The sequence below is a fragment of the Carassius gibelio genome, chromosome B17, assembly GCF_023724105.1.
Source record: "Carassius gibelio isolate Cgi1373 ecotype wild population from Czech Republic chromosome B17, carGib1.2-hapl.c, whole genome shotgun sequence".
NCBI classification, from domain to species: domain Eukaryota; kingdom Metazoa; phylum Chordata; class Actinopteri; order Cypriniformes; family Cyprinidae; genus Carassius; species Carassius gibelio.
Window position 1 is genome coordinate 28,748,377 of NC_068412.1, and position 18,328 is coordinate 28,766,704.

The following is an 18,328-nucleotide window of genomic DNA, read 5'->3' on the forward strand; positions in this document are numbered from 1 at the left end:
ATTTTTAGCTACATTTAAATAAACACATTTAGTTGACCAACTAACAACTTTCAACACATTTTTTATTAAATGTAACTAAAATAAATAGCTTGCAACCACTAACCTTAAAAAAAATGTAGTATAATTTTTTGTGAAGTAATATTTTCTGTTTTATTTTTAGTTAACTATGTTAACCCTGTTAACAAAGTAAATACTAACCCTACTATTTCAGTTCTTTTACTTCTAAATTTCACGTTTAATTGTAAGTTCACAGTCTGAACTCTTTTGGTCATTAAAACTGAAGCTTTCGATATTTCATGGCTCTTGTTATTTAAAAGCTGATATATAGAATTTGAACATCCTAATTTCTGGCTTGTAGAAGACAGAACTACTCGATGGAAAGCTTTTATTGATATTTCAGCCTCCTCAGATGCACTAATACTAAGCCTTCTTCGCAGGACTGTGTGATGAATGAATATTATCCTAATGTTTGGTCTCTGACACACGATCAGAAAGATCAGAGCGACTGGATGACGTACAGCTCCGGTTTATCCAGAAGTTTCACCTCGTCTTCTTTAGACGTCTCGTAATGTTTCTTGATCTTCTCCAGTTCATCCGGCTGAGCTCTCTGTCAACATCAGAAGTAAAAGCAGTCATTACAGGACCATAACATGCAGCCTGTGCCTTCAAATCACTCACTTATTACAATATTACACTCATTATTCAGCTTTTATTGCTCTCTCAAACTAAAGTTGACGAGGATCTTTTGATGGTCCGAAACAGTATTTTTTCCCCCATACTATTAAAGTCAATGTAGGCCAGAAAAAAAAAAAAAAGAAAAGAAACTAAACAAATGAAGACAGAATATTTATTTTTGGGGGAACTACCCCTTTAAGACACATATAACCGGCTTTAGTTGTAGCACACACACACTCGCACGCAACGCGCACACACGCACATACGCACATACACACACACACACACACACACACACACAAACAAACAGTCACACACACACACACACACAGACAGACACACACACACAACAGCTGGTGGTGTTAAAACACAGACTGTAGAAAAGAAACAAAGAATAAGTCCGGTGTTAATCTGGTGAAGGTTCAGGTTTCCTGATATACTCACGTTCTCATATAAAGCTTCAATCGTCTCCAGATCCACCACAGAATGATCCACCGTCAGAACAGCTGCAATACACACACACAAACACATCCTCGTAATAAACACCAGATCTGTCCGTCTACTACAGCCACAACTGCAAAGACATCTACATTTCATTCTACATCACAGGTGTAGTGTTTGAAACGCTTCTTTCTCTTTATTTCTGGGTTTTGGGGTGTTTTCTCAGCTCTGGCCAGGTGCATTAACCATGTCAAGACTGTGTATTATTAACTATTCTGACCTACTAGTCCTACTATTCAGAGTCAAATTACACCAGTTTACAGTTTTATGTAAGTTGTGACCTGTGGTAAATAAAACAATCAATGACTAACTTTTAAGCTTAGTCTAAGCATCTTATGCAAGCGTCCGCTGGACATAAACAGCTTATGAAGCAGAAATATGTCAGATTGTGCTCTGTTCCTGGTGACCAATCAAAAGTGAGTAAATGTGTGATTGATCATGTGACTCAGACTGTGTTGGTATCTCTCTAGAATCTGATGAGGTCTATGGTTATATTCATTTGTTATTATTATTTATATTACTAAAAATAATAGTTGATTTATTTAAATTAATTTATTAATATAAAAAGTTTTTTTGTTTTTTGTTTTGTTTGTTCTTTTGCAACCTTACATTTTTGGTAACCTCTACAGTCATTTTGACTGAAAAAAATTGACATTTTGACATTTTAAAAACCATAGCTTCATCAGAATGAGATGACTTTTATTGCTTCCATTTATTTTTGATTAGTGCTTTGCTACACAACATACAAACTTTTATTCCTTGCTCCAAATCAGTTAAACCATTGCATTGCAAAATGATCGGATCATTTGATTCATGTTGTGGAACATCTTTTATCGTGAATCATTTGATTCAGATTTAGACTTTGGAGCAGGTTGGCAAATCATTTCAGCAATTAAATGGTTCGTGATCCAAGCTCCGAGTCCTGATCTGAAATGATGGTTCGCATTATTCAGATCAGGACCTTAGATTGTGAATCACGAATCATTTGATTCAGATCGGGACTTCAGAGTGTGAATCGCGAATCATTTGATTCAGATCGGGACTTCAGAGTGTGAATCGCGAATCATTTCATCGGGACTTCAGAGTCTCAAATCATTTGATTCAGATCGGGACTTCAGAGTGTGAATCGCGAATCATTTGATTCAGATCGGGACTTCAGAGTGTGAATCGCGAATCATTTGATTCAGATGGGGACTTCAGAGTGTGAATCGCGAATCATTTGATTTAGATCGGGACTTCAGAGTGTGAATCGCGAATCATTTCATCGGGACTTCAGAGTCTGAATCGCGAATCATTTAATTTAGATCGGGACTTCAGAGTGTGAATCGCGAATCATTTGATTCAGATCGGGAATTCAGAGTGTGAATCGCAAATCATTTGATTCAGATCGGGAATTCAGAGTGTGAATCACGAATCATTTGATTCAGATCGGGATTCGTGTTCCAACATCTCAGTCTGAAACGATGGCTCACAAATCTCTTGATTCAGATCGGGAATTCAAATCGCGTATTCGTGAATTGTTTGATTCAGTTCAACAATCCTGATCTGAAATGATGGATCGTGAATAACAAATATTTTTTTCCGATTATTCTTTACTTTTTATTAAACCGTGGAAAACATCAAACCATTAAGGCAGTACAGTTATAAAATAAAAACAAAGAATGAATACACAAATATAAATCCCTTATGAAAATTAACCGTGCTTTTACTATAGTAAAAGTGTAGTAACCATGTTTTGTTTTGTTTTTGTTTAACCACAGTTTTACTACAAATACCGTCTTAAACTATGGTTAGTGTAGAAAAACCATGGATAAGTTTTGGTTTCCATGGTTTAACTACAAAAGTGATACGTGTTGACTTTAAGAGGACACACAGGATGAATACAGAGATGCAGTTTTAGGATGAACAGGACTTCAGAAAGTTTCCATGTACCCTACTTGTCTAGATCAACTTTGAGTAAAGAAGATTTTTGTTTCTGTGTTTGAAAATCAGGAAACATAAATGAAATAAGTGATATATTCCTGAGATCTCACCCTGCTGAATGTCCTTCATCTCCAGGTGGAGGCTGGATATTAATATTCCCACGGCCTGAGAGCGCTTGCCATCCAGCAGCTTGATGATCTACAAGAGAAGAGAGAACAACATCACACCAGAACAGGCAGGAGACAGGATAATAATAATAAAAAAAGAGAAGACAAGACAAGACAAGACAAACATACACACAGCACAAAGGACAGAAGAAAACATTATTATTCTGACGTCTAACATGTTCAGCTATTCAGACTCATGTTCTTCGGACCGCAGCTGTTAGTCATTAGGCTTTGATATGATAATCCGAGTGAGGAAAGGCACCGGGATCCGTGCAGCGGATGCATCTCAACACATGACACAAATTAGCCGTGAGCTGATTCTCACTGATTGTGTTTTCAGGAGAGCTGCGCTGCTGACAGACGCCTTTCCAAACACCGTTTCTGTAATATCTACATGTGTCCGACACAAACACACACAACCACTTCATTTCCATAATCCGTGCACAGATCAAAACACACATACACACACTTTCCCAAACACTCACAGACTTCCTCGCATCAACTGTATTTCCTATGCTCTTATGTCATATTTAAATAGCAATATTAATAACCAATCCTGCCTTTTCACATCCAGAAAATCCTTCCATACATATATATGCATATATGGTATGCTTTAAAGGGGCGGCTGATTGAGATTTCACTTTTTTAACGTTAGTTAGTGTGCTACACGTTGCTGTTTGAGCATAAACTATATCTGCAAAGTTAAAAAGTTTATTTTTTTGATTATTTCAAGTTTAATGTCTACAAAAATGGCTTGTAGGGACTACAGCGCGTTACTTCCTGGGTTTGTGATGTCACATACCCAGAAATTTACAGAAACCCCGCCCCCGGGAACATGCCACTAAGTGGGCGGGGCCAGGTTGCATTTTTAAACAGTTAAACATGGTTTGTTGCTGTGCTGTATTAAAACTTTAATCCAGATAAAGCCGCATATTAAAAGCTAACAGAAGCTGGAGTATTTATAAATAACAGCGTATCTAAAAAAATGAGACAACAACAAATAAACATCTAATATCTAATATCACTAATATCACCTACTTCTCATTCAGACTCAAACTGATAAGAGATATTAACGACGCCGTTGTTTACTAACCAACCAGGAACAGATTCTGAGCTAAGGGGTGTGGCTTGTGGTTCAGCCAATCACAACACACTAAGCCAGCCGACTAATCAGAGCCCATCTCCTATTTCAGAGGGAGGGGCTTCTTCATAAAAGCAGGAACTAATCAGAGTGTTTATCAGAGAAGGAACAGTTAAATAAAAAAAGCATTAACGCATGTTAGACGGAACCTCGTACACACAAAACAATGAACCGCCCCTTTAAATCAACTGAGTCATATTCACTTTCATGTTGAAGATTTTTGCCAGACTTGTGTTAACGCTGATCATTAGATGTGAGACAGCAACACAATCGATCTGTCAGGACACCGACTCCAGTCTGGTCTGGTTTTCCCTGGAGGCCGGTTTCTCAGAAAGCTGATTCAGAACGTGTAAACACACTCATAAATGATGGATCTGCATCTGTGTCACTTGAGTTGAGCCGTTCTTTCAGAAATTACATCGTCCTGCCAAAACCAGAGAGCTCCAGCATCTATTCATCTCTTCACAATCACTAAAGCAGATATATTAAATGTATTAAAAGCTAAAATAAATAATGTAATATAATATAATAAATATATTTATTATTTTAATAAAATAAAATGTATAAATAAAATATAAATAATATTATAGTGATTCAATATAAATCACAAACACAAATGCAGTGATGTTGGTTACATGATTAATTCAAAATATATAAAAAAATAAAAATAAATCGTATTTGTGTAAACAGCACTGTTCCTTTAATATCACTGAGAAATACAATGACATTTTTATATTTTAATTTTAGTCAAAACTTTGGTAATTTTTTTAGTTATTTTTATAAAAAAGAAAATGTAAATACTGAATGTCTATAATTTTTTCATATTAAGTTTATATCGTTTGTATTTTATAAATAAAGTAAAATAAAATAATACGATAAAAAATCTAACAATTAATAATATGATTTTAAAAATAAAATATATATTTGGATTGTTTTATTTTAAAATTATTTATTTAAATGTGCAATTTTAACGATTTAAATTGATTATTAGTAATTGCTTTATTTTAATTACTCGTTTTTCATTTTATAATTATTTATTTATTTTAATTTGATATTTTTATGATTTTATTAAAGCTCATTTAATTGTTTAATTATGTATTTATTATTTTATTTATGTTCCCATGAAGGGTTGATTTTGTTCTTTTAAACACATGCGATGGAAACATTGCTTTATTTGCAAACGTTTTACGCAATATTAAAAACCTTGAATGGAAACATAGCTATAAATGAGCAATGAGCTATGAATTTCACTCTTATAACTGGGGATATTCAAACGCCTTTCTCCACTTAATAAATAAACAAATAAATAAAAAGCACAGCAAAAGAGCTGATTTTGCAGGAACTTAGAAGATGTAAAGAGTGAGAAGACCAATTAAAACTCTCTCAGTGTGTTCAAACTGACCAATAAAGACCGGACAGAAGCGATGACTGATTCACATACTGATGTAGCAGGAGTGACCACACACACACACACACACACACACACACACACATGGTTAATGGAGGATTCAACACACTCAGATGGCAAACGAAAATTCAGAATGTGACTGAAACCCCCTCTAGTGGAAAAAACTTGACTTTTTTTGCTCACAAATCCAACAACTGCACACACAAAATAGAAAATGCATCACATCTCTTGCAAATGTTGCCTTGAGTGCCAGCTTTCAGAAACTGTGTGTCAAGTAAAGCTTTTGTGTGTAAGCAGTTGATAAAACTGTAAAGCTAATCTATTCCTGACTAAAGCTCTGAGCCAGTCACAGAAACATACACACTTCAGATTGAGATGATTCCAGGTAAATCTGCTCAGAGAATCAGAGCTGATGATTTCTCCTACCTTCTTGGCTTTGTTCTTCTTCTCATACGTGTCTGACAGCGGCTTCTTCTTGGGCTGGACGGTGGCTTTGGAGAACAGATCCTCAAATTCTTTGGTGTCTATGATATCAGGCTCTTCCAATGAACTCCAGAGTGTGTTATTACTGTAAAACACACACACACACACACACACACAATCAGTGTAAGAGTGTACATTCATTCCTCACAGATGGACGCTGGTGTGTTTTAAGTCAAAATTGCTTAAATTACTCAGTAAATTTTTCAATAAATGGACAGTGCTGTAGAATCGGTGGGCGTGGCTAAACAGCTGGTGCTGTAACAGAAAAATACACTTGTTTTCCATATGAACTAAGTCGATTTTTCTGATGGAGATTTGTTCATATTTTTAAGAAAATAAATCTTCATATCCTATATCATTGCTTGCATCTTAATTTAAAAATAATTAGATGTTTTTACTGGAAAAAAAGACAATCTGGTCGACAGAGTTGGACTGGTTTGAATGACACAAGGGAAGTAAATGATGACAAAATTATAATTTTAAGTTAAAATGATGAGACTTACTTGTTGTCCTGAATCTGGATGCGGCTCCAGTAAAGCGGTTTCATGGGGCAGGCCGGTTCCACGGCCGGTTTACGTGGAGCTTTCTCAGTCACCTGTCCGAATCCAAACCCTCCGGGAGCAGGAGGTGGAGGAGGAGCGCCAAAGCCCGGCATGGGTGGAGGAGGGGGCGGAGCTCCTGGTAGACCGGGTGGGGGTGGAGGAGGGGGCGGAGCTCCTGGTAGACCGGGTGGGGGTGGAGGAGGGGGCGGAGCTCCTGGTAGACCGGGTGGGGGTGGAGGAGGGGGCGGTGCTCCAGGGAGAGGTGGGGGAGGGGGCGGAGCTCCTGGTAGACCGGGTGGGGGTGGGGCTCCAGGGAGAGGTGGAGGAGGGGGCGGAGCTCCTGGTAGACCAGGTGGGGGTGGGGCTCCAGGGAGAGGTGGAGGAGGGGGCGGGGCATTTGCAAGTCCAGGTAAGGGCGGAGCAGGAGGAGGGGCGGAGCTACCAGGGAGTGGAGCTGGTCCTGGACCCACACCCAAACTCATGCTGATGGAGTCCAGGTCCAGTTTTTTGGGCGGGCTGGAGCTGGAGCTCGGCTCTGGTCTGTCTCCGTCACCCGCTGGGGATTTGATGAAGGTCTCGCGGTCGGTCTGGACGCACACGTTGCGGAAGCTTTTGGGTGGCTGTTCGTCTTCGGTGGAGACACAGACGTCCCGCAGCTCGCCGCGCTCCTGGACGCTGTTATACACCTGCGTCCGCTGCATCCCGCCGATGAGCGACTCCAGACGAGACACCACCTCCGCATGCTCACCTCGAACCTGGAAGATCTGCAGCTCGTAATCCGCCTGGACTCACACACACAACAACCAATTACCGTTAGTATGCAACTAAAATACATCACTTTTGTTAAGAGCTAGTTACCAAGGACACATTTATCATTTTCATTTAGTTTAACTTGTTTAGCTTAGCTTAAATAATAGTATGAATAATGAATAAATAAAGAAAAATAAAATAAAAGTAATAAATAATAAAAAGGAATAAAAACCATATAGATATCTGAAAAAAAAATCTAATAAAAATAAAAAAGCAAACAGCAAAATGACTAAAATATGAACTAAAAGTAAAATGACAATTATAAAGCGAAAAAAGTATTCGAAATATTAAAAAGTATATATATATATATATATATATATATATATAATGTTAAAAAAGCTAAAAAAAAATGATCAAAAAACAAGAATAAAAATACAACTTAAAAAATGAAAACAGAAAATATAAAATAAATTATAATAATTCAAATTTTAATTATTAAGACATACTGGAGAAAAACAAGTTATATTTTTATCAAAATTACCAACATTTTAAAAATAAAATGAAAAACAAAAAATACTTCTGAAAAGTTCTACACAGATATTTGTTCTTGTTTCAATCATAAACTCACTTAATTTAGACTTAATATTCAATGTTATTTTGCGTCCCTCTCCAGTAAATGTACCTTTATTTTAAAATATTTGATATTTTTACTGGAAAACGAGACAAAAACATGTCATGAGAAAAAAAAATTATCTTTTTTTGTTTGTTCTCCAAAAATCCAGAGGACGAATATCACTTTTTGTCAGCCAGTGCAGTGCGTCTGATTCTATCACATTCAGACTCTTTCCACAGTCAGGACTAATGAAGAGTTTCCTGAGTCACAGATTTACAGATGAGTTCAGCACTAAAGCATCATCTTATTTCAGGAGCATCTGGAGTCTATCAGAGTATCACAGCTCCCTTCAACATCACTGTTTACAGTCAGAGATCAGAAACACATCCACCTGCTGCTATGAGCATGTCACATTTAAGGAAAATATAAAAACTAAAAGTTATTCATTAAAACTATAAAGGCACATTAAAAATAAATGAAATAACAAATAAACAAAATTACTAAAACTCTCACTAAAAAAAGATTATATTTTTATATTTTATATATATATATATATATATATATATATATATATATATATATATATATATATATATATTATTTTTTTTCTATATTGTTTATCAAATAAATGCAGCCTTCATGAGCAGAAGCTCCTGTAAAAACAATAAAAATCCTTCTGATCCCAAACTTTTGACCGGTAGTGCATTTTATTTTTATGGTTTTAGGTATCCATAACCCTGGATCAGCTCATACTGAATCAATAAAAGTTTGCTGTTTCTTCCCCCTCAGACGGAGATGTGCAGTGACCTCCAGTGTTTTCTGTCAGTTCTGCAGGACACTTACATGCAGCTTCTCCAGCTCCTCCTTACTCTCTCTCTTCAGCTGCAGGAGAGCGGCCTGGTGCTCTGAAACACACACACATTCACAGAGAGAGAGAGACCAGTCAAAACTGAGATGTATACATGATCTGAAGCTGAATAAATGATCTCTCCAGTGATGTGTGGTTTGTTCGGAGGACAATATTTGTCTGAGATACAACTATTTGAAAATCTGGAATCTGAGGGAGCGAAAACATCTAAATATTGAGAAAATCATATTTAAAGTTGTTCAGATGAAGTTCTTAGCAATGCATATTACTAATCAAACATTAAGTTTTGATATATTTACAGTAGGAGATTTACTAAATATCTTCATGAACATGATCTTTACTTAATATCCTAATGATTTTTGGCATAAAAGCAATAGGGCTAGACTTTTTGCATTATAAAACACTGCACACACACACACACACACACACACATGTAGACTCACACCCATCAGGATCTTGAGCTCAGATCTGGATCAACCAGAGCGTCTGGTTTATATTACGAGTCAGAAGAAATGAACCGGCTCTCAAGAATCTATCTTCTGCATTCATTCCTTCAGTCCTTCAAACCGTGATGATGCTTAAACTGCCTTTGATTAGCATCACATGACACAGAGCAGAGCCGTGTGATCACGCAGGACGAATACAAACATCCACACCATCATCTCAGCTTCTGAAGCCCAGACGGCACAGATTAGATTAGGAAAGAGAAGAGAGAAGACAAACCCGCTCACCGGCTTCAGTGTAACGCAGACCGACCTTCTCCTCTCTGTCCTCTTTGGGTGGAGGCCAGACGGCCTGCAGACGGCCAGGGGTTCGGTCCTCACCGTCCGACGGAGACGTGACCTCAGACTGAAAGTGAAAAGTGAAAGTGACGTGACATTCAGCATAGTATGGTGACCCACACTCAGAATTCGTGCTCTGCTTTTAACCCATCCGAAGTGCACACACACAGAGCAGACAATATAGCTGTGGTTAACAGTGGATTTATATTAGCTGTTATATATTCACTGTAAACCACGGCTTCAGGGGGCTTACTGCTTTTATAAAACGGTTATTCCATATACGTAGTAAATGAAAGGTGTAATGATATTAATAATATTAATAAAAACAGTATTCTTCCACCAAACAATGTAGCTCCTCAGACACAGTTGTGGTTGTTACAAAGTGGTTGCCGAGCAACACATGGAAGTAAACGAAGGTGTTTGTTACATTGTAGCGTAATTTACAACAGCTTTGAACTTGGCTCAGCCAATCAGAATCAAGAACTGGAACGATCTGCTTTATAAATAATAATAAACGAAAAATTACAAACAAAATGAATTAAATAATTAATCAATTCATTAATTAATTCCATTAAATATTTATTGCCAGTAATTTTTTCCCCTAACCCTAACTTTTAGCAAAAACATTTATTTGGGCACTTAAAATCAGATAAAAACAGGAAAAAAACTTATTTATAAAACAATATGAATAGATTTAGTAGATGTACTAAATCTAGTTCTAAATCTATTGTTATTAATGTTTGTTAATTATTAACATTTTTTATATGTCTAAATCTATTTTTATTACCATTTGTTTGTACCCTTAAAATCAGATAAAACAGAATCAATCAATAAAATATTTTTTTATGGTGACAAAATGAACCATTTTCTTAGCTTTCAAAAAATATTTATGGCCAGTTATTTTTGACGTGTAGCAATATACCCTTAAATACCAGGAGAAACTGAAATATCTACTTCAAACAGGATACTAGAAACGACTGACACTTCAGAGAATAAGATTGTTAGCATCATCATGAAGACTGTATTATTCAGGAATGATGGCGTGGATCGCGGTGTCAGAAATCATCAGTGATACATACTCTCTCCTCTGTAGGACTCTTGATGTCAGCGACCGGGGCTTTATTCTGTCTTTCAAAGATAGACCTCAGCAGCTCTTTATCGTTCTTCTTCTTCCTCCTGACAGCGTCCAGATCCAGCGCTGCATCCACAGGATCCTTCTTAGCAGGTTTAGAGCCGAATAATTTGGATTTTAAAGCATCAAACGATGCATCCGTCACTGGTTTACTTCCTCCATCTGTTTTACCAGCGCTTGGATCTGCAGCGTTGGATTTGTCCTCGTTCTGTTTGACTTCAGCGTGCGACGCTTTCTGTAGCAAACCGGTGATTTCAGACAAACTTCTGGGTTCGTTTTTCTTTTTCGTAACTCCAGTGCTGGTGTTTTGTTGGAGTTTGGCTTTGTTGACATTCTGTTTAAGGCTCAGCAGCGCTCGATCCGTGTCTCGCTGTTTGATTTCTGAAAGCGTCTCCCTGTCGTCTCCGACTGCTCCTTTCTTTAACACTCGTAAACCGCTGAACAGAGCGGGCAGCTGGTGTCTGTCGCCGCTGCTTTTAGCCAAACTACTGTCCGGTTTGGAGTCCTTTGGAGGAAGAGTAAGAGCTTCTGGCATGTGCTCAGATCCAGAGAGCGTCTCTGAAAGACCTTTTGTCTCCGGCTGAAGATCTGAAGTGGGTAAAACCGAAGCTGGAATCTCAGTTTCTCCTTTTTGGGAATCCGTCTGAGACGCTGGATCTGCTTCTGAACTCCCTTCTTCTGAAAGTGAAGAAACATCCTCACCTGCTTTTTCTGCTTCAGACACAGGTTTGTGAAGAGGAAGGACTCGTCTCCAGCTGCTGACGTCTGAGTCGCCCGTGAAACTTCTGTTTAGTATTTCTGATGCTGAATCTACTCTATGAACGCTCCAGGATGGCACTTCTTTCTTGGAGTCTTCCAAAATGCGGGATGAGAAATCCAGCAAGCGGTTGATTTTTCCGTACGAGCCGGCCCGACTCAGAATCGAAGCGTCTTTAAGTGATCGCTCCACGAGACTCTCGGCTTTGACCGCAACCGGCTCGAGTTTCTCCACAGATCCTTTATGTTCCCTGTCAACAACAAGAAGATTTAAAGCTGGGTTTTTACACTCATACTGACTAAAATTCACGCTGCTTAAATGATTTTTTTCTTGTTTTCCAATACAAATATTGAAACTTTTTTAAATCAAAATTTTTTATTGATCGCAGAAAAAAATCATTAAAATAAAGTGATTTTTTTTTTTGTTATTGTTGCTTAAAACAAGAAATATTGGTTAGAGGGGTATAATCCTAAATAATATACAAGTAATAATTTATAAATAATCTTTGTTTGGATGCAATCTGTACTATACATAAATAAAAGTGACATTTTACTTAGAAGTGTTTTTGCCGATTAATCTGCACCGATAATTGATAGTTGCTAATTATCGGTTATCGGTAAAAATCCATGCCGATAGTTTTCTGGGTTATGTCTGTTGCTGGAGCAGCTGAAGCTCTTCTGTCATTAAGCAGATTTAAAACATTGAACACAAACTATAGTGCTAAAAATACTATAGAGCATGTTTTCATATCATTACTAAGTGATTAATTTATTGTCTAGAAGCTGCATCAGTGGAAAATAACAACAGTATGACAGGACACACACATTATCAGCACCTCAAGTGGCTAAAACAATGTGACCAAAACACATGCAAGTTCCTCCGAAATGTTTAATGTCAAAGTTACCACCTGTTTGCATAAGTTTACATCAGTCTGGTCACATTAAAGCATTTGTTAGCCAGTAAAGTTGCATGTTTAAAACTAGACATGACAAGAGAAAGCAAACTCTTTCAGTTTGTTTTAAACACAGAGCTTCAAAACCTATCTGTGCTGCTTTTTGATAATTCTTAAAGTAAACCGTTTGGTGATTAAATAAACTGTTTTAGACAAAGCTTGAATTGAACATGATGCGACGTGTGTGTGTGTGTGTTACCTGTGAGTTTGTTATTTTGATTAGATAATCACAAGTGTATTAGAATAAAAGCAGTTAAACTGTGAGAGTATACAATATCCATATGTATGTAATTTCAATACTATGGCCTTTGTGTAGATATTTAAAGATGCAACATTTCAAAAAATGTCAACATTTGCCAATATTTTTACATTTTGAAGCTGCTTTTGTCAACATTAATGACTTGTTAATGATACATAATTAGCATGAATATTGTTTAATCATTTACAAAGTATGGTCCAGCACTTCTTTTTTTCCCTTTTCCACAAAATATTTTAATTTAAGTTTGGTATCGGTTGATTAATCGGTATCGGTATCTGTATTATCTGTAAAATCCACTATCAGTCAATCTAATTTTACTTCACGAAAATGCATCTTGATTTAAGAATATTCAGATATTTGTGCTGGAAAACATGGGAAAGTGTCTTTTTTTTAAGTGTATCGGTTGCTCTGACCTTCTCTGAAGGCCTGTGGTGTCTTCCTCATCGTCGATGTACGTCTCCACTCTAGTAACCTGCACCAGATACGGATCGGAGGACATCTGTGAAGACGAATAATGGTGATCCGGCTCCATGTTTTCCTTCAAACCATCTCCAGATTTCGTTCTCAAAGGATCTGCTATTCCAACATCTTCATCAGGCAATGTTTGAAATGACGTCAACACAGCTGTCGTCTGATCGGACTTGAGAAACCTTGAAGAGATCCTAGTGTAGGTTGAATCCATTTTGCTGTTTGCATTGAATGCTATGAGGTGAAATCCAATAGCTGCATAGTATGTGTGGTTTTACTTCAACCTGCATGCGCTCTACTTTCACAGACCGGAGAAAACAAAAGATTTTGTGCAGGAAAATCCTCAGCTTTCTCTAGAAACTCTTTTGTTCCAGAAGTTTAACTGTAGTTCAGTGTGTGATTCTCCAATGAGAGAAACCAAACAGAGAGACTAAAGTGTCTCAGAAGTTCAGGAAAGGAGACTTACAGAACTAACGGATACGAGCTCCAGATATTTCCCTTAAACATTCCCAGTGATTTCTTCAGAGCACTTCCTGCTCCAGCGGAGTCTTGTATTTCTCCTGGAGAAAGTTCTGCGCTGTCTTTGGAGAGGAAGGAGTCGCACAGGTCTGGTTACTTCTCTCTCTAACCACTCCCTCTGTCTCTGTTCAGCGGAGAACCTGGCAGATATTCACCTGCGAGTGTCTGGTTACTGAAGCAGGAGCTGGAAATGTAATGCAGAGATTCAGTCTCTCTCTCTCTCTGTAATCTCCTGCAGGGTCAGGTGGAGTGGGCGGAGCTTCACTGTTACAATGGTGGCTATAATCAGCTCTACTGAGGTCACTGGCCACACCTCTCTGTTGCTATAGCGCTGACCTTTAGTGCTTGAATACAGAATCAACCGAGGAGAAGGTCTTCAAACTTACTGTACTATCTCCAGCGATTACTGTACTATCTTACTGTACTATCATCCAGAGACTGGTTATACATTTTTATCATAGTTATGTAACCGTAAAATCATATATACAAGGCAATAAAATGTGCATAGAATACAAAAGTATGCATAGAATGCACACAGAATATAATCAAAATAAATCGTATTTAAGATCTAAAAATATTTCTATAATATTTATGTATCAGTTACGTAATCCTTAAAATAATAAAAATAAGAAATACACAAAAGTATTATCAGAACATAAATATACATGTTTATATAATATTTAAATTAAATTAAATTAAATTAAAATTAATTTAAATTTAATATAATTTTTCACATTTTAATAATAAAAAAATAAAATAATAAAAATACAAATAAATATTTATTTCTATAATATTCAACCAATACATACTTTAATTATTTAAATATAATTTATCTAATATAAGGAGAGGGAAAAAATATAAAAATAGAAGTTAGAAAATAATAAAATATATTATTTGGCAAAAATGTATAAATAAATCTGACTGATAAAATCATAGTTTTCTTTCTCATAAACGTGTTTAAATGTTTTCTTCTTGACAGATCTGAACCCTGAACATCAGGTCTGCTTGTTGGGTGTGTTCTCCGAGCACGTTCCGCTCTAGAACACAAGCGGTTCTGGCAAAGATCCCGCTCAAGTTCACAGACTGTTTGCCATATGTTTCAGGATGAAAGGAAATTCATCCCGAAGAAAAGAGTGTCTTAATCAAACAACAACAACAACATGTGCCACAGTTCAGCCGAATCCCACGGTTCATCTCCTGAAACCAGAACACAGAGCTGAGTTAGTTCTGCGTGTGCATTATAAGCAGTGCGGGCCTCTTCTGAGCTCTACTTATGCAAGAGAACCAGCGCTTAAGAGAGAGATTACCACCGCCATAAGAACAAGAAACACCACATAAGCAAGAACCTCATCCAGAACAATCAAACTGTATCGAAACTGAAAAAAGTCGAATTTAAGTTCATTTCTACATTCGGCTAACAGAAAATCATACTTTCAGTTTATGTAAAAGCTAATAACACTCCACATTTATAAAAAAAAATTAAAAAAAATAATTGAAGAAATAATTGTTTAAATAATATTTTTGCTTGAAACCAGTGATAATGTGCAAAACATTAATATTAAGTACATACATGTCTTTATTTAAAGCAAACTAAATTTTTTTAGTTAATATTTTTCTATGGCGAAATAGTGTTCTAAAAAGACAATAATATAATATAATATTATTAAAAAAAATAAAAAATTAATGGTTTCTTTTTTTGTGAAAATCAATATTATTCATTAATATTAAATTAGAACCAAATCATAAATACTGTCTAATTAAAAAAAAAAAAACTAATAAATTAAGCTGCAACAAAACTACTTAAAAAAAAAAAAAGTTGGCTGAAAGTATTATTTTGCCAGTGTCTGAGTCGACTCTATTCATAACAGTAATGTGTCAGGGAAAGTTCACATCTATTGTTGATGTCACTGAGAAAAACAATGCAGAACAATTCAAACAATGCAAGAGCGGATGGTTTAACCCGTAGGACCAGATAACACGAGCGCCCAAACTACACGCTGTCTAATCGTTCAGAGACAAAGGCTTGATCATTCAGTCATTTCAGCTGACATTTGCTGCTCACTGAGGTGTGTGTGTGTGTGTGTGTGTGTGTGTCACGCCCGTCTAATCTGATCTGAGATCAGTGTGTGTTTTCCAGTGTGCTCAGACTCAGGCGCGTCTCGGGTGTGTTCGGTATGCTGGCATTTCACTCAACTTTACTGATGTGAAACACACACACACACACACACACACACACACAGTTTCATGTGTGTAAGCATTTTGAAAGACTGTAGTATGTTTATTGAAAGCTCTCCGGTCTCAATAATGTTCTCACAACATTAGCATAAACCTATTATTAATAATTCATTCATGGAATGTTTTCCTGAAACATTTCAAAGATGTTCTGAGAACATTCAAATGTAACATTATAAAACTAACACTTAACAAACGCAAAGTTACAAAATGGAACGTTGCCTTAACGTTCACTGAACCAAAGAAACAATGTTTCTAAAACAATGAAAGAACTAGACGTTTAGAACTTTCAGAGAACATTCAGAAAGAACAGTTTTATAACGTCATGGGAACGTCCTCAGTGTATATTTGAGTCTACGATTACAACATATTTAGGAACACAGTTTCTCAGTGCAGTTATTAAAGTTATTAACATGTTCTGCTGCTGAATCTGTCAGACCTGACCTCGAAATAATGCCTCCAGCGTCTCACTGAGCTGAGACATAAGGATTCTGACAGCGCCCTCAGGTGTGTGTGTGTGTGTGTGTGTGTGTGTGTGTAAGCTTTAGTCCACAGGTCCAGAGGTACTGGTAACTGGTAACTTTTTATCTCAGACTTACTTACCATTCTGAGATTGAGAATTCTACACAACTGCAGAACAGAAGTCATAATTATGAGAAACAAAATGTAAACTTGTTTTTATTACGAGGCAGAAAAAAAACTGAATTGTGTTGTGATTAACTCGTTATTAACTAGATACATTTAGAAACAAGTTACAATTGTGTCATAAAAAATATGAAAAAGTCAGAATTGTGATAAATTCAGAAAAATCTGAATTGTGAGATATAAAATCAGAAATGTGAGATAAAATCTGAAAAAGACAGAATTGTGAGATATAAAAATTGGAATTTTGATAAATTCAGAAAAAGTCAGAAATATCGCAGTTACCTTTTTATTTTTGTTAAATGGGCTGCTTGCTGAATAAACATCAAGAATAAACGCAGAAGTCTACATAACATTAATTTCACCGTAGCGCTGACTGACTCACCGTCGCTCCGAGTTTGGGATTGTACGGAGAGTCTCCGATGATGTCGTCCTCCGGCGGAGTGATTCTCAGGAAGTCCAGGTGATCCGGTCTGCTGGGACGCCGCAAAGCCTCCTGGGTAATGGATTCATCCGCATCCAGCATCCAGATATCCTCCGGACGCAACTGAGATTTTTCTTCAGGAAAAAAAGATTAGACTTTAACTTTGGGAAGAGGAACTCTAGAATCAAGCCACTGCTTTAATGATAACAGAAATCACTAGTGCAAGTCAGGATGCCTAAAACATATGTGTCTTTACTGATATTAAAGAGTTTCTCATATATACATGTGTTTATTTTACACTAAATCAAGATGGATTTTAATCTACATACTTATTCTGACCTGTACTTATTGAAATACATAAAAGAAAATGTGATTATTTAATATTTATTTATATATTATATTTATATATTTATTTATACACACACTATGCAACTATTTGTGTGTGTGCATATTCAAATTAATTTAATAAAATCAAACATTACTGATCTGTTTGTGTGAATCCTGTTCAGAAACGGCTTATTGTATTTGTGTGTTATATTTTGACACAATATCAGCATCATACACAGCATCACTCTCTCTCTCCTGCTATAACTGTGTGAAGTCAAGCTGTATCTTATCTCACATACTCTCAGTCGGTGGCATTAAAAACACTATTGATAATGCAAATGAAGGCTGCAGTGATTAATTGCATCTCATAATGATAATGCAATTTCAGCTAGAACCGCCGAGACTCCAAATGCTGACTAAACCCCTGGCTCTGCTCCAAATGCAAAGTCAGATTGATTGCATCTGTCTCGGGCTCTGCACTAAATTACTTTAAGAAAAAAGAAAAAAAAAATGAAATGAAGATGCTGGTCCAGTCTGGCTCTAGTTGCACTCCTGCCACCAATACTACAGTAAAACCACAGTGAAACAGAAGAATCTGCACTGTTTTCACACATACTGTATCTGTCACTCACTCAGATAATAATCTCATTAGAAATGAAACAGCGCCACCTAGTGAACACAAACTACTCTCCAGGCCTGAGAACACTGCTGTCTGTGGAGGGACAGAGAGCTCTCCCGATTCATCACAAATATCTTCATTTGT

At 36.7% G+C, this 18,328-nt stretch overlaps 1 protein-coding gene across 2 annotated transcripts in view; it reads right to left on the reverse strand.

Moving 5' to 3' along the window:
* LOC127976773 (formin) overlaps nt 1-18,328 on the reverse strand; it is a 36,493-nt gene that overhangs the window by 14,504 nt on the left and 3,661 nt on the right. The window contains exons 1-9 of one of the 2 annotated variants that reach the window (XM_052581430.1): nt 13,367-14,179; nt 10,933-11,992; nt 9,803-9,920; nt 9,047-9,108; nt 6,802-7,622; nt 6,242-6,383; nt 3,210-3,297; nt 1,120-1,181; nt 519-607 (exon numbers count right to left, since the gene is read on the reverse strand). In XM_052581430.1, coding sequence (XP_052437390.1) covers nt 519-607; nt 1,120-1,181; nt 3,210-3,297; nt 6,242-6,383; nt 6,802-7,622; nt 9,047-9,108; nt 9,803-9,920; nt 10,933-11,992; nt 13,367-13,635 — 2,711 coding nt within the window. In that variant the 5' untranslated portion in view covers nt 13,636-14,179. Of the gene's footprint in view, nt 1-518; nt 608-1,119; nt 1,182-3,209; nt 3,298-6,241; nt 6,384-6,801; nt 7,623-9,046; nt 9,109-9,802; nt 9,921-10,932; nt 11,993-13,366; nt 14,180-17,199; nt 17,373-18,328 lie in introns of those variants that run through there. The other variant, XM_052581429.1, reaches the window with a different exon arrangement.